The 16,803-nt window shown below is 39.2% G+C and overlaps 1 protein-coding gene across 5 annotated transcripts in view; it reads left to right on the top strand.

The window, feature by feature from the left end:
• Window positions 1-16,803, top strand: part of RB1 (RB transcriptional corepressor 1) — a 70,062-nt gene that overhangs the window by 24,312 nt on the left and 28,947 nt on the right. The window contains exons 11-17 of one of the 5 annotated variants that reach the window (XM_054001431.1): window positions 1,982-2,069; window positions 2,522-2,638; window positions 3,326-3,382; window positions 3,471-3,502; window positions 3,581-3,657; window positions 3,876-4,078; window positions 15,733-15,947. In XM_054001431.1, coding sequence (XP_053857406.1) covers window positions 1,982-2,069; window positions 2,522-2,638; window positions 3,326-3,382; window positions 3,471-3,502; window positions 3,581-3,657; window positions 3,876-4,078; window positions 15,733-15,759 — 601 coding nt within the window. In that variant the 3' untranslated portion in view covers window positions 15,760-15,947. The other 4 variants (XM_054001440.1, XM_054001420.1, XM_054001411.1 and 1 more) reach the window with 4 other exon arrangements.

The following is a 16,803-nucleotide window of genomic DNA, read 5'->3' as shown; positions in this document are numbered from 1 at the left end:
TGTATGTTTTCATTTTATGTTTTTCCAGTGTTCTTATGCTTTTCCTTATCACTAGGAGACTTTTGGCAGAAGTGATTTTTACCAATACTTTGTAAAAAGTAGATTAAAGAAAAATGCATTATGTTACAATGATTGAACACATTTTTGTTGGGTTTGCACTTACTTGACTGGGGATATGAGCCAAATTGAGGTTAAATGATAGAGAAATTTGAAACAGACAAACTGTAGTGGGCTGGCCAAACGCCAGTGTACCCGCCAGAATTATTTACTCATTTTCTGCTGTGAAATAAGGATTAGGAGGAGAGCAAAGCAGGCTTAAAACTCTAAAGGTTATACGGAAAACTTTATTAACACAACTGAAAAAAAAGAAATCAGAATAAGCCTTCATAAACCTTCAGAACACTTCTCCTTCCGCTGACTCTTGGAACTTTCAGTCAATTTACTGCCTCTAAAATAGTATTTTTTTTTTCAGTTCACTTAGGGGGAGGAGTCTCTCTTGTCATGCCATGGAGACTTTTCCACAAGAAACAGTTCTCTTGTGGTTTTAATTTTCACAACTAGCAGCCGCCCGGAAAATCTGCAATGGTGAAGTCCCTCCCATGGTTTGGTAGTCTTCCCACAACTATCACCATGGGGCATTTCTGCTTGTTGGGGGACAATTTTAAGGATGAGCTGTTCTAGTATAGAAACAAAAAGGTTTTTTATCTCTGGGAACAGAGGTTTTCTTCTTCTGTCGTGGGGCAAGGTTTCTCATCTTTTTCATCTCTCTCATTTCAAGCTTCCCATTGGAGCACAGCTACTTCAACATTTGCTTGCTTCAACATGGGTGCTTATGGCTGTGGTTAGAATGCTACATGCCCCCAATGCATTCCATGAGTTACAGGAAAAAGAAAAGTCTGATGTATCAATTATATCTTCACCATAGCCTTACAAGAGAATTTCAGCCAAGACTAAGGCATCTCCTCATTCTCCTCCCATCTGGGATTTGACTCCTTCTTCACTGACCTTGGTGTCTGCATGTTGCTTTCTCTACGTGTCTTCACCCTTTCCTTTTTCTGTCACTTGAGAGAGGATTGATGCCTGCAAGTTTCATCTGTGCACTAAGAGAGTTATTATCTCACCTGGTCCTGTGGATGGTGATGTGCTCTCTGCCGGGTGGTGGCTGCTCTGGCTGCAGGGCAGTTTTCTGGCCCCTGCCACGGTCAATTCCAGCTGCGGGGCTGCCGGGCGCCTGTGTTCTCTTTTCTGCAGTGCCAGCAGGAAGGCTCAGCAGCTCACGACTGGAGCAGGGCCTGGTTCGGCTCCACGCGAAGCCGAGCAGAGCCAGCCTGGCCCTCCGGCCGCGGCTGGAACTCGGCAGCAGCAGAGCAGGGCCTGGCTGGGGTCTGGCCCAGCTGGGGGTCCGGTCACCTGTTCAAAGGCCAGAAGCAAGAGAGCTTTTCCTGGGGCTTGTTCGTCTTTAAATGCGATTTCACACAGGCGTATTCAGCTCTCTTAAGTGGTTTAATGGAGTGTCAGTATTCAAAACTAGCCAGCTGATTGGTTCTGTCAGGTCCAAAGGAAGCTGCCAATGTCCTTACAGGGAATCATTTCCATAACTCCTGGATTTTTTTTTTTTTCCTTAACTACAAACTAAACTACATTAAACCAGGACACACACAAAATTCTACTTAAAACCAAAAACAGCAATGAAAAATTCAGGAAGTAACAATACCATAGAAGAATCAAACTATTTCTTAGGTGTTAAGCCATTCTTTTGGTTATTAAAATTATCACAGTCCATGTGTAAGTAATTACATAAATTGCATTCTTAGAATTCATAGTTGTTACCACATTGCAGTAGATTCTCCTGAACAGTTTGTTTGATAACTGGAGTGAGAACTGGAATCATAATTTTTTGGTGTGTGGATTTGCTGTTCATTTTCTGGAAACTGTCAAGACAACCTTAATGCTTATTGTGCATTTCACTGTGTTTTTCTAGAGCAGCAATGAATAACATTCAGCAGTTGATTATGATTTTAAACTCAGCGACTGATAAACCATCAGATACTCTCATGAAGTATTTCAATGTAAGTGACTACAAAGATTTGTGTAGGATTCTTGGAATTATCACTCAAGCAAAGTATACACCTGTAGATCCGATGCACATGTTTTTGAAAAAGTACATTTTTATTGGGTTGGTTTAAGTGTAATCAGTCATTTTAGAAAGCATTTATCTCTAACTGTTGTGTACTGGAACCTTTGAAGTGCTAAAATACTTCAGTTACTGAGCAACATATTAAAATTATTTTAGGTGTGTATTAAATGGAAAAGCAAGGGGATGTAGAAGGGAAACAAAAAAGAGAAAAAAATGTACTGCACTCTTTTAAATACTCCATTTTTATTTATGCTGATAACCTTATTGAAAGGTGTTACAAAGGGAAGCAGGACTTTTAATCATTTAAATGATTGAAATGTTTTTGAAGTAAAATGTCTTTTCTTTGTCTTTGCTTCCCCTAATTTGTTTCCTGTACTTTTTTAGAATTGCACGGTGAACCCTAAGGATAGTATCCTGAAAAGGGTGGAAAGTTTTGACCACATCTTCAAAAAGAAATTTGCTGAAGCAGTTGGACAGGGATGGGCTGAAATTGGCTCACAGGTAGGTATTTGGGTTGAATATCACTCACTTGAGCTCTGTTAGTTAGCACTAGCTGGTGTGAGACCTGACTTACTGACTGTGCTCATTCAGTGTAGATCGGTAAAGGTAAAAACTAACAGTATGCTTTTCAAATTGAGGAAGTACTGTAAAGATAACATGTAAGCATTCTCTTAATATGTGAGGAGCTATAGGAATTGGGTGGAAGTATGTTGGAAGTACTTTACTGAAGAACAGAATTTTTTTTTGGTCAAAGTACATTAATTGAAACGTATATTTGCATTCATTAGGCTAACTAGGCCTAAAACTGCCAAAGGTGACTCACTTCCTTATAAAGTCAGGAGAGCAGCTGTGCTTTCTACAAGGATTTTGGAAAATAAACCCAACCAAGTTTGTACTCGACAGTCTCCTTCCTGTCTGTCAGCCCTGCTTTTTTATCCTGTTAGCTGTGAATCAGTGTGAACACAATTCATGTTGTTACACTTGGTTAAATCTTCACGTGATTGGGGCAGTCACACGCCTTAGTAGCCCTTGAGGCCTCTCCAGTGTTACTGGCCATTGGAACTGGGATCAGTAACTTGTTTTTAGCAGCATTCAACTAGAATGTTCTGGATTGTTAAAACACAAGAGTCTGCCTGTTGTATTCTGTCAAAACTTCTTGTAATGTTCCTGAATTTCTCATTCTAACAGAGGTACAAGCTTGGAGTGCGTCTCTATTACAGAGTAATGGAGTCCATGCTGAAGTCGGTAAGTTTAGTGCTGGTATCTCAGTACTGGCAGTACCTCTGGAATTACTAAGAATATTCACAAGTTTGGTCTGATTTATTTATTTCAGGAGGAAGAGCGCCTCTCAGTGCAGAATTTCAGGTACTTGCCCCTAACTCGTTATTGAAGTCTGCTATTTGAAGTCTTGGGTCAAGTACTAATAACTTCCTTTCTCTTCAGCAAACTTCTGAATGATAACATCTTCCACACATCTCTCCTGGCATGTGCTGTTGAGGTTGTCATGGCTACATATGGCAGTAAGTTAAATCTAAAGTTCTTAATTGCATTGTTACTTACTGGTAGTTACTACTATCTATTCTAATATAAATAGCAAAAAAACCCACCCAAAACTATAACAAAAAATAACTCATTGAAATGTCTGAGCTAGCAATGATTGAATAAATACAAAAAGGAAAAAACATCAAAAGTGGAAGACTATAGAATATGTGATAATTTTAGTCTGTTTTCCCTTCAGGAAATGCTTCACAAAGTGACAGTACCAGTGCTGAAACAGACTTGTCTTTCCCATGGATTCTCAATGTATTTGATTTAAAAGCTTTTGACTTCTACAAGGTGATTGAAAGCTTTATTAAAGCAGAACCCAGCCTAACAAGGGAAATGATAAAGCATCTAGAGCGCTGTGAACATCGAATTATGGAGTCTCTCGCTTGGCAATCTGTAAGTAACGCTTTAAAGTAGAATTTGCCCTTGTGTAATGTACTTGCCTAGAAAAAAAGACGTCACACCCAGCTCTATAGAATAAGTTCTGGTCTTGTTGAGATTTGGTTCTAGAAAAATAAATTAAAAGAGCAAAACAAGATTAGTTTTGGAATGTCTCCTGGTTTTAGAAAAAGGGAGCATATCAGAAGAAGTAGTCAACATAGGTCTGCTGATTTACGTGATTGTAAGCCAGCATCATTTTACTAGTCTGGCACAAATCATAAGGACAATAACCTTAATTGTGTTTTGATACCAAAGTCAGCAATAAATTCAATGTTTTTATTTGAAAGTTAATTTTTATCCAGCTGCTATTCCTTCTTGGAATAGGGCCTCAGTTCTGGGCATCTGATATGTTTGCTAATAGTACTTAAAATACTGTTTTGCATTGTCCTTTGCATTTTAGTCACTTTGGTATTTTTGGATGCCATTAAAATAAAATGCTGGAAGGTTGGATTATTTTTTTTTAGGCTGTATTTCAGTAGATCAAACATTTGTTTCTTTTCATTGTTTGTTACTTATAAACCAGAAATAGGCTATTTATGCCACAAAGCAGGAGACTATAGAGGCTGGTAATTTTGACCAGAGAGACATAAAGCACCCATTTTAGAACCGATCCCATATCTTTTAGTTGTGGAGAGGAAGGGGGTATTTTGAGAGGCAGATACTATTTTAGGAAACTTGCAAACATGCAAAAGGTGTTTGGGAATTATAACCTTAAGAGGACAAAAGACAGAGGTACAGATACCTGGGTTTGACTCTCTACAAGCAAGAAGTGGCTCCTGCTACCTTCTACAAACCAGCTTGAAGCCAGCTTGCTGATCAGCAGTATACCATATCCACCAGTTTTTACCCAACAACTCAAACAAGGAAGGCAGGATAATCTAATTTAGACCTGGGCTTTTAGACTGGAAAATCGAGAGAGTTGTGTTTTCAGAAATTATGGGCGTTGCAGGCTTTTGTGAAACAAATGATGATGTCATCAACAAGCATTGGATTATTCCAGTTTTTTTTGAGTGCTCTGCTTGAATGTATTTTAACGTTTTGACTCTCTCTTCTTGAGTTTTTAGAGAGGCATGTTTGGTACTATTTTGGGGTGGCTGATTTGAGTGTTAATAGCCTGGAATATTTCAGTTGGAAGGGGCCTACAAAGATCACCTAGTGCCAGAGAAGGATGTGGAGTGAAGCCCAGTAGAGGGGATGAAAAGAAATGTGCATGACATGTATCCAGGGGCCCTGCTGATTCACTGACCTCCATATCACCTGGTCTGGGTCTCCCCAGGCTCCAGACAGTGAGTGTCTCCTGTTGCTGGAGGCTTGGCGCCAGAGGGCACAGCAGGTTTCCCTTAAAAGCTGAGGGCAGCTGTGGCAGCCAGGACAGGCACCCCAAGATTCTGTGCTGGCCTTCATTGCCTCCTCTGGCTGCCCATGAGGGGAGGAAGGGGGCTGTGAGCTGTAAATGACAGAGTGCTCAGGAGAGGAGGAGGAGGAGGAGGAGTGAAACATTTTCTGTGCCAAAATGGCTTGCTAAGTCTTTGGGTCACTGCAGCAAGGGACCTGAAGCCCCACATAGAAATGTAAAGCCTAGAGTCCTCTAGTGCAGAAAATCTACCCCTTCCTCACATCTGAATGTTGGCTGGTTTTGCTGAGAAGTTTAACTTATTAGAAACAGGAGAAAATACTTACACAGCTGACTCAGGATGCTGTTGAGGTATCCCAGAAAGGCTTAGCTGGTGAACAAAACAATGGTTTACTGTATTCTTCTGCAATTCCTTATCTGGGTATTGCCTCCATGCAATGGTGTACAAGGTTTGCAAGTGTCTGCTTAATTAGCAATTCTCTCAAGAATGGGCAGGCAATTAGTTCATAACAGTAAATACCTCTGAACCTCCAAACACTTGATAAAGGAGTAGAGAAAAACCAGATGCCTTCTTCTTGCTCCTAAAGAATGTCTCACCAGAAGTGGTTTCTTTGGGTTAATTGTAAACAGTCCAAGAAAGATGGAATCTTGAGAAAGTTCAAGTGTCCTCATATGGTTAGAGAGTGGTTTTGTTTTATGGTTTTTTTTTTAATTAGGTGTTTTTTTTCCCCTCCCAAAAAAGTGTTAAAATGAAGAAGAAAAGCATAGAATGAGTAAAACTTATGCAAAAAAACACCCAAAAAAACCATCTAGCTTAGTAAATAAGAATATAAACTTCTGAGAAACATTTATTTACAAATATTTGCTTAATGCAACTTTGATTGCCCCACTTACTTGCTATCTGTTATATTTTTGTTTAGTTCTTGTGTCCTCCACCCTCCCAGGTAGTGTGTTTCATTACAAGGCTTATCTGCTTCAGTCGTTGCTCATTCTCCTGACTCTTTTAAAAAGCAGGACCTTGATGAGAGATTTAAAAGGATTGAGCAATTTAATACCAAATAGCTTGAATTTATTGCAGTTTTACTTGTCACAGAGCTTTTGTGAGGAAGAATGCCTTGTATAATTTCTCTGAAGAAAGAGTCTCAAATGCATCTGACCTTTACCTGGCTTGGGAAGCTACATCAAATGAATGTAAAAGATTCTGGTTTTTACTGTTTTCTGAAGCTAATATATTACTCCTTAGCTAGTCATTGTGAATATGTTTATGGCTTTTGCATAGCTAGCTGATTTAGTCATCTGTGCTTTAGGAAGGAAATGAAACTTTTCTAGGTCATCCTTTCTTTTAACAACAAAAAGCATAGCTAGACAAAATAACGGGTAGAAAGCAGTTGAAGGTTCTTCTCAATAATTCTTGATTTCAAAAAGGAGCAAGTACATACTGACTAAATAATGTGAAAAGTACTTATTTTTTCTTAAATCTTTATTGAACCCTGAGAGAAGTCCCATTTAACCACTCAAATATTTACCAATGAGGTTATGATGCTTCTAGATGAAGATAATGTGGAGATCAGCTTAGAATATATCAATAATGCTGCATAATTTTTATTTGCAAAATAGAAATACACTGTACAATATTCTTTACTTTGAATTTGTGCTCACAGTATTTTGAGCACTATTTTGATTTCGTAACTTTAAAGGGAACTGAAATTACTTTAGACTCAAAGATGCTGAATAGCCTTTGCTTTATTTTTATCCTACTTATAGAAATATGATTTAAATCCTTCCACAGGTAAAATCTGTTTCCTATGAAAGGGATGGCTTGTTACCTGCCAGCCTGGGAGTTTATGCTCATCCTTTTCCATAATTCTATCAATTTGACCTCCCTTGTGGCCACCCAAAAAAGTAATTGTTTTGAATATCTCAAATGAAGGTTACGTGAACAAATTTCAGAATACCTGAATTTCCCTTACAGAAAGCCCTGTCAAGCACCATGTCACATCTTTGACTGAAGTATTGTTGCTGTTTGCTGCAGTTTGTTAGGAATAAACAAGGAAGAACAGGTTTTCAGGCAATCAAATCAAACAAAAAGTCTCTGAGTTTTCCATCTATTTTGAGTGAAATACCTGTGGGGTGTTTTTGGTTTTGCCATTCAAGGAAGTAGATGCCTGTGGAGTATATTTGTTGTATCTGAAATGCAATTCAGCTGTATTTCCCTGCCTCTAGCTTCCATTCTGCTCACATGCTCTGAATGGGGACGCACAAGCAAGGTACTGTGCTTTTCATGCTGCTGCTTAAAGAATGTTCTCCTTGCAGATGCCCTTTACATGTACAGCGTTGGGGTAGTGAAAGGGTCTTGTTCTTCTGCACTGGAGCTGCAGGCCAACTGCAGCCTTGTCTGAAGGTAAAGCAAGTTAGAGACAGAAGCACTCCACTCTTTCCTGGTTAGCCCTACAGAGCATAGTGTTCTGTTAACTTGTTAGCTCATCCACGTGAGCACTAGGAGTATTCTAAGTGGTATTTATCTTAGGACTGGAGTTTGTAAAGGTTATGTGGTAGCTCTTGCTCTTAACAGGGATGCGGGTCAGCTGCATTACCACCTGCAAACCTCCAACAGCTCAGAACAGAGTGTGAGGGTTCATTGTGGCAGGCTAAAGGGAATTAGATTCCCAGCCTGCTTTGGTCTGATAACTTCAGCTGTAGTTTTCGTGTTTGTTTTTGTGTGAATAACAAACAGATGTGAAACTGAAGCAGCGAAGCACTGCAGCTTTTGACACTGCAGCCTTCTTTGGTTGTACTGCTTTATAATATATGCTGTCCTAATTAGTGTTTTAATTTTTATAAGGAGGGAGGAACACCAGTATTGATATATGCTGTGATTTGGAGTTGTAGTATATTTTAGAGTTTTTATGTCTGATGCAAGAAAAACATGGCTTCCTGAAGTTACTTCTCTTAATGGTTAAAATATGAGTAGAAGTAGACAAGTGTGCTTTGCTTTGTTTATAATGTCTTTCATGTGGCATTGCCTAAACTGTGCTCCATAATGTTTCTCCTTTTTTAGCTTCTTCTTTTCTGTGGTTTCTATTGTCAATTCAACATTTGCAGTGAAATCTACAGTATTGTTTTATCACGTAGTGTTGATTTAATATAACTCGATGTTTGCAATAAGTATTTGTCAACTAACTATGTAGTCTGCGTTATTACTTAAATACCTCATCCCACACCAAAGACTTCTGTTGGTTTTAAATTACGCAGCTCACTGCAGCAGAGTGCCTTCGTGCTCAAAACCATGTATTCCCAAAGAATATGTTATTGCATTAATATGACAAACTCGCTGAGCTGGAATAACAGCAGACCTACTTTGATCATTCATTAAAGAAAAAAATATTAAATAATATGTTTAAGATTTGCATAAAAAGCATTAGGCAAATCCAGGACAGGGTAAAGCTGTGAGCAGTTAGAGGTCAGCAAGTGCTCCCTAGTACTTTGGAATAGTACAGGCTTAGCTATGTGACCTCCTGGTCTTTGATTGTACAAGGACACAGTTATTGTGGAGTTCACTGTTCTTGAGGGCTTAGTGCCTGTTTCCTTGGCTGTACAATTTCAAATTAGGTTTCTGTGCTCCTTGTAAGGAGGAATTGAGCATCTAGAAAGGGGAGTTAATATATTTTCTTGTGTGTTGAATCTTTCTCAGTAGGGATTTCTGTTAGGTGTGTCTGAAGTCCTACAGCTTCTCTGAAGGTAGGTGTCTACATGCAGTTTAAAATCCTCTTTGGTTTTGACATCTTAAGTGATTCCTTTTAAATCAGGAAATAGGAATGGTCACACTGTTAACATTTGATACATTAGGGTACTGGATAAGTGGTTTACTGTTGTGTTAAAAGAATGAATCTAAAATCTTTTTGATAGGCAGCCAAGTAAGGCCAGGCAGCAAGGGCTGGGTATTTGGGGCTGAGTTTGTACTACTGGCCTCAAAAGGGCCAATAGTTCGGGCTTAAGTATTGCCCCACAGTCATCAGGGGTGTTTCCTTGGTAACGTGTTCCCTGGCCTGTTCTGGCATTTGTCAGCTCTCCTTCGGACAATGCCTAGGCAAGAGTTGGGGCATGATGCCGCTCAGGGACTATTTTCAGCTGCTGGATGGATTAGCAGTGCAGAATGTGTAGTTATGTGGGTGCAAGCTGTGCTTTGCCACTTGCCCATGAGGCCTCAGGACAGGCTGTGGCTCGTTGTGTTGCCACCCCCAGATGTAGTCGCGAGTTCAACCACGAGTGACTCCAGCACTGACAGATGAGTCACGCGTTCCTGCGCTGTCTTCCCTCTGGGCTGTGGGACTCGTGCCCATTTCTGCACAGCAGCTGCCTTCTCTTGGGAAAACTAGTTTATGTCAGGTATACTCCTTCCATGCCTGCTAAATTTTGCCTTTCCTCAGATACAGGAATACTGAATTTATCAATGAGGGACAGCCTTAGGCACAAAAAAAGCACCGAGTATGTCCAGAAGAACAACATCTGCAAGCATGCTCGCTGGCAGGATGCAATCTACCAAGGGAGCTTCACCGGTGTAAAGACAGGAATTGCAGGCATCAGATTGCTCATGCAGACATCACTCATGTCTTGTGGGTTTCTGGATTTTAGGCACCTGGTATCTTGTCTCAGCTTGGAAGTTGCAATGGGCAATGATTTGTAATATGGAATTTTCTAGGGCTTTTCCTGCAGGGGACAAAACATGCTCACCATGGCTCACCAAAGGATGGCTTGTCATGTGCTCACCATGCTCCTTTTAACGAAGTTACATTAGGAGTATGCAGCTTTAACCTTCAGAAAGGAACTGAGAACATATTTGAGGTTTTCTGTCTGTACATACTAAATATATTTCTGCTTGCATCATGAATGTGTTCCAGAAGCATGTGGGATGAGAGAGGTCACGACCACCACTGCTCGTCAGCGTGATAGTGCTAAAGCTCATACTGATTCTTCTGCATGTGCTCTAAATTTTTTTAAGGTTGTGACATTTCAGTTGTCACAACTGTGGCTGGAAAACCTTCTACGATTTTGCCTTTATCATAACAGGGCACATTTTTAAGAGTCTGTAAGATGATTGCTTTTTGGGTATTTATATTTGGGTGTACCACATAGTGTAATAAAAATATATGAATATATTTATGGTTATATGCTTTTTTATTTTGCCTCTATATATACACACACTCTTTAATAAATGCTTGCCTTTCTAGTACTCCTGAAGAGTTTCCTTTAATGAAAACCATGCTGTGCTTTTTGAGGGTTGAAACTTTTATCTGCCTTAACAGCTGAAGGCAAATTGAAAAACCAGGAAGAATAGTGAATTACAGTCTTCACTGTCTTTCCCATCACTTTGAAAATCTTCCCTGCCACTCCTGTTTATCGTGAGGATGACTCAAGCTGTTATTCATGCTTGGGTGTTACCATTTGAGCAAGTCCTCCAGGCTACTGGAAGAGAAGCCAGAACATTTAAAGCTGAGGTCCTGTGTTTCCTGCTTTTGTCTGTGTTGACAGTGTGTTCACTTCTTGGTAGGCACTCACAAAGTGCATAAAGCACTCACTAGGACTGGGGGATTTTGGTTATGTTAGCAGTGTTAACAGGTTTATCTGTTGTAAGTATACCAAGTCAGCCCAGCCCTTAAGATGCTCTTGCTTCAAGTACAAACATGACCAAAGGGATTACCTAAGACATGGCAACTATGCAGAGTTTTTATTCTGTGACATCTCGATGCCATTCTTGATTAAGAATGTTAAGTTTTTTCCTACTGCTTTAAGATGTAGAGTTTCTCTAATTAAGAGAATATGAGTCCTAATTCCATAACTTAGATATTTAGGTTTTCTCTGCACTTGAGACTGATCTGTACTTCCAGGAAGCAGTTCATTCTATTTATTTTAAACAGGTATTTTACAAAGGGATTATTCACTTTCCACTGTCATTTGTCTCAATGACAAACCTAAACTAGATTTGTCTGTTATAGACAAATCTGTTATAGTTTTGTCTGTTAAGGTTAGTAGAAGCAAATCATGTGCTTAATTCTACTTTTCTTAACTGTGTTTCCCCCTTCCTTAAAGCATGAAAGGGAGATTAGCAAGAGGTGGTTGTGTAATTATGCCTTGGTTTGCTTTAGGTGGCTGATTGTGCTGTATGTTGCCTGTAGTTGTGTTTTACGTGGAGGTCATGTACCCAGGCTGTGTCAGGATCGCTCTGATTATAGATTTACAGCTGTGACAGGGAGCTGGGACTTACAGGCTGTGCTCAGTGGAGCTACCAGCTTTCTGGTGCACCATAACGATATCTTGTCTGTACACCAGTCCTAAGTACAGATTTAGTCACAGAAATAAGTCTGCATTAACATGATAGATTTTTCTTTAGTCTGTTTTTCTTTAAGGTTGGCTGATTATAAGTAACAAGGAATAGTGAAATAGTTTTCTAGGAATTCTTGCTTCTCAAGTTGTCGGGGTTTTAAAAAATTAATTTTAATACTGTTCAATGTTTTGGTGGTCATATTCCAGCTGTAGGAATTTGATTTTAGCTCTACTATGTTTTTAGGTAGTTTGAACTTCAGCTTTTCATCCTGCAACACTACTATATCTGCATAAATATGTTGTAGGAATGTTTAAAGGTTGCCCATGAGGGAAAAATGTATTAGAATTCAGGGAGGTGTCTTGGCAGTTCTTCAGTTTTGTAAAATCTTGCTGAATTGTGGCAAATTTAATGTAACTGTCTCCTTAAATACAAAAGTAAATAAAGCTTGGGTTAAGTTCTGTGACTTGCTCCTTCCTTGGATGGGACTATGCTCTCCAACTTTGTGGTTTTAGGAATCTCTGTAATGAAACTGGTAGAATTAATAAAACAAAGTTTTGTTTTGGTTTTGGGGGTTTTGCTGTTGTTGTTGATTGGTTGATTTTGTTTTTGTTTTGGTCTGGCTTATTCTATCTGAGCCAAAGTCCTGAATAATTGTCACAACCTTTTATTACTCTTTCTTTCCTTACTGCTGTGTCATTTGACTCACTCTTGCTGAGGAAAACTTTTCTGAGGAAAGTAAAATTAGTTTATGTTAAGAAGCAAAGTGGGTGCCAAACAAACATTCTTATGTGGAGGTTTGGGGTTTTTTTCCCAGCTGTATGCTCAATTTTCAAGCTCTTAAGGTGATACTAGTACCATGCCAAACTGTCAAATTCGGTATTATTGGAAGATATTTTTGTTTCCTTTCTTGCTGCACTTTCTTTAAGTTATTGCATGCATAAAAGCATGGGGTTTGAGTTGCTTTTTTGTAGTCCAAATAAGTGTTTTTGTGGCTGCTTTTATACTGTATAAATATATAGCACTTCAGTTATGTGTTTGTTACAGTAACTTTCCAGTAATAAAAAGCCCTTGTGGGGGATGTGGATGCCCCTGTTCACAGGTGCTGAGCGGGCATAGTGTCCAGCACCCTCCAGAAAGGTAATCCCTCTAGGTTTGGTGGAAGCCTTTCCTTTGGCTTGGGTTTGCCTGTCAGAATGGGGTAGGTGCAGGCTGGTAAGTGCCTGTGGTACAGCTGAGTTTGGAGCCTCTGCAGCTGCATCCCTGGTGTTCTGCTGAGCCCCTGAGCAGAGGCTGGAGGCTCACCCAGGTAGACTCTGCCTGGTCTGAACTTGGCTCGGGCACGTCCCTGGGCTGCCAGCACCGTGCTTTCCCTTTGGGAGTCATGCTGCCCACACCAGGGCCCGTGCTTGGCACGCTCTCTGCATGCCTGTTGCACCTTCCAGCAGCTGGGAGGAACTCAGAGATCTTATCTGGACAGCAGTCAGCACTGATTTCCCACCCCCCCCCTCCATTTGCTACCAGGGGGAGCGTGTGAAGTACAATAACATGCAGTATATATGGTAAAATTTCTTTCACATGTAAGAAGTGTGAAATAACCTAAGTAGACCAGCAGTTTTCAGATTTGATTTCATTAGTGAAACATATTTTTTGTTAGGTTGAAAAGGTAGATATTTTGGTACTTCCTTCACTGTTGATATTCTCTTTTTTGTCCATGTTTTATTATGTACTTAATAAACTTTTCCAATCGACTTCCTTTCATAAAGCAGCAGGATTTGCAGAATTCATCTGAAAAGCAGAGTTAACCTAGCTACAGTTGTTTTCATGCGAGGTAAAGTTAATATTATTCCCAAGGTGGTTGCATTAATTTTGGGTGCCTCCTGTTGCTAGCATGGTTATTTAAGAATTTTGTTCTTTAAGACAGGAACTCACTGTTTAAAAAAGATAGAGTTAGGGGAAATATTAAAACTATGTGTGTGCAAAAATGTTCTTTTTATCTCATCATAAAAGAACTTCTTTCCTAGTGGCCTTCCTTTGTCGTTGCTTGTGGTTTGATCCTCAGGTTTAAACTACAAAAAATTTACCCCTTCCTATTGCTGGACAGCTTTTAGTTCTGATAGAACTAGAGTGGGCAGACTGCTTCTTAAGTAGAAAAAAAAAAGAATTATTTAAAATCTGAATTCTCAGCTCTGGAATTTTTAGTTTTCCAGCAATGTGGTAGGTTTTAGAAAAGACCAGAAAATGTGTGAAGGGTTCTTTTTTTTTATTTTAATTTTGTGGTAAGTTCAGTTTTCTTATGGGAAGAGCTGGGCTTGCTTTTAGAAGCAGCTGTATGACAGGAACTGGATGGGGATGAGGTGATAAATATGAAAGGCTTCAGTATCAAACCAAAATTGTGAAAACGAAATTCCTCCATGCAGCTTCTTGCAGAAGTGTCAGACTGTGCAAGCTTGGCATTCTGAATTTGGCTCATCTTAAATGAGCCCTATTGAGTATGTTCTGTAAATGTGTTAATGCAGTGATAGTTGTGTTTATACAATATTTTCAATATTCTGGTAATTGGATAACAAATGCAGCCCAGGCATTACTGTCTTCTAGATTTAGAATAATTCTGATTTATATTTTGCCTTAGCTTTTGAAATGTATCATCTTTCATTTTGTTAGTGGTGCTCAAATGCCAGAAACCCTGAGGTCTAAATGATGGTAGTCTAGCAAAATAGGGAACCTGTCAGGATTCACAGGCCTGCCTAGATGCAAGAACTTTGTAATATTACATTTACTTCTGGAAAAGTATGAACAAATTGCTTATCATTGATAAAACTCTTAGAAAATAACTTGAAAGAATAAATAAGACTAGTGGATACTGTGCTCAGATGGGATTTTCAAAATTACCAGTCTCAAATTTTAGGGCTCTCTAATTTTAGCTGAGTTCTTTGTGTAATTCTAGAAATCTCACCTTTGGTTATGATGGTGCTTGAAATTGCAAGTGAAAGTCTTTCTCACTTGCAAGAGATGATGGAAGACTGTCAGATCAGGAGTGATACGGAAAGATGGAATGACAATCTAGGGCTCCATGCCTCTTTTCAAAGAAATGAGAGGGGCACTAGTGAAACGAGTAGATTTGAAACAAAGGATGTTTGGGTTTCTTAGTTTTGTTGCCCCTATACACACACACAATGGGAACTTTTTACTGCTGTGAACATTAAAAACTTTATATACATTTACAGGAAGACAGAACAAGCTCACAGAAGAAAAATTTCTGCTGAACACACAAATATATCTGACCCAGATAGTGCCGAGATATGATTGATGAAGTGGGACAGCACTAGAGAAAGCCTTGTGTGCTTCTTCTAGTGTTATCTTGTTCCCCAGGCATCCAGCCTTGTCTGCCATTGGAGTCAGGATTGTAGATTAGCTGTATGTTTGGGGTCTGATCAGCTATTCTTATATTTTACCTGGTCTCAAGAGCTCTTCTTCAATTTTTGCATTTCTGTGACTGAGGTTACTTCCTTAAGAAACAAAAGCTTGGAGGTTGATTTCATTTACAGATTCCTTCCTTACCTGCCTGAAGCATTTTCTATAGGGTTCTTTTTACACACTTTTAGATGAAAAATATAAAGACATATTTGACTTGGTGGTATTGGTATTTCATCAAATGTGAAATACTTGTATACTGAGGTAAAAAAAAATTGGCTGGCATTCTGTTCCTGTGAAAGCCAGAATTAAAACTTTAAGCTGAATACAGAAAGTATAAAATTAGACATATTTTGATTTTGAAGTACCATTTGTTGAGGTAAGTCTAAGGTGTTTCATAGCAAATTTTTTTCCTTGTCTTTTAAATCTGCTGGTTAATTAACTAGTTATCAGTATCTAGCTGCCTTTAGATCAAAAATATGCTCAGAATCAATTAAATTTGCCCTGCTTTTATTTTTATAGGAAATGTACATTTTCTGCATTCTGTAGATGAAGAAACCACACTACAAAGAACAATTTTTAAAGTTTTGATTCTAAAACTGAACTGCTAGCTCTCCCTGGCTAGGCATATGAGTAAAAATAATGCACTTTTAGGAAGTACCGGTTGCAACACATTCTGATCCTCAGGAGCTCTGACAATGTAAGCCTTTTTTTATTTGAAATGTCTTGGCATGACTTAGGAATGTAACTTCTTATCTAGATTTTACATTTAAATTTTGTCATAAGACCTTACCAGAGACAGAAGAGTTGGTGTCAAAGTCAAGAGCAGAGAGAGGGAGTGCATCTGTTGAGGAATGTACCAGTGAAAGCATTGCTCCATCCACAGCTCTCCAGGATAATCTTGTTGCAGAACCAGAAAAGGTGGATAAAACCTCATCCAGTCCTGAATAGCTGGTACCCTGTCTTTATATCACCTTGTTGTGGGAGGTACAGTTTTACTTCTCCTCTTCTGAATCAGATCAGGAATTTTTCAAGTAATGGTCTGTTTTTCAGCATTATAGATGATGCATTTTGACTGTGTTGGGTTTTTTTGTTAGTATATTTGTTGTGTTGTTTTTTTTTTTTTATTTTTGTTTTTTTTATTTCCTGTGAAAAAGTGAAAATGTTTAATAATAAAAAATACAAAGTTGCTGGCCTGGAGAGTGAGTGCAAAGCTCTCTGTCTCTCTACTGTCTCTGCTTCTGCAGACTACTTGAGGTAATATGCCAAGGAAACTTTGGTTTAAAGGGGAATATTCATATATGTGGCTTTGTCTGCTTGTTCTGCTTTTAAGTCAGTGATGGGTTTTTATTTTTCCCCTGCAGTTTTTTAATCTCAGTAAGAGTAGGTTCTGTTTATCAGGGTGAGGCTCTGGAGTGCTCACTGCTGTAAGGCAGAGGGGTATTGCTGAACAAGTTGTCACTCAATTGAGTAACAGCTATGACAAGCTCAGGGGAGTAGAACCCTGGAAACATAGCCCAGCAGGGACATTAGGGGCTTTTGTCTCACACTTCTTGGAGGGAGTCTAATATTAAACACACCCCTTAGAGAGAG

The sequence above is a fragment of the Vidua macroura genome, chromosome 2, assembly GCF_024509145.1.
Source record: "Vidua macroura isolate BioBank_ID:100142 chromosome 2, ASM2450914v1, whole genome shotgun sequence".
NCBI lineage: Eukaryota > Metazoa > Chordata > Aves > Passeriformes > Viduidae > Vidua > Vidua macroura.
Note: the sequence above shows the minus strand (reverse complement) of the source record. Positions and strands in the feature narration are given on the sequence as shown.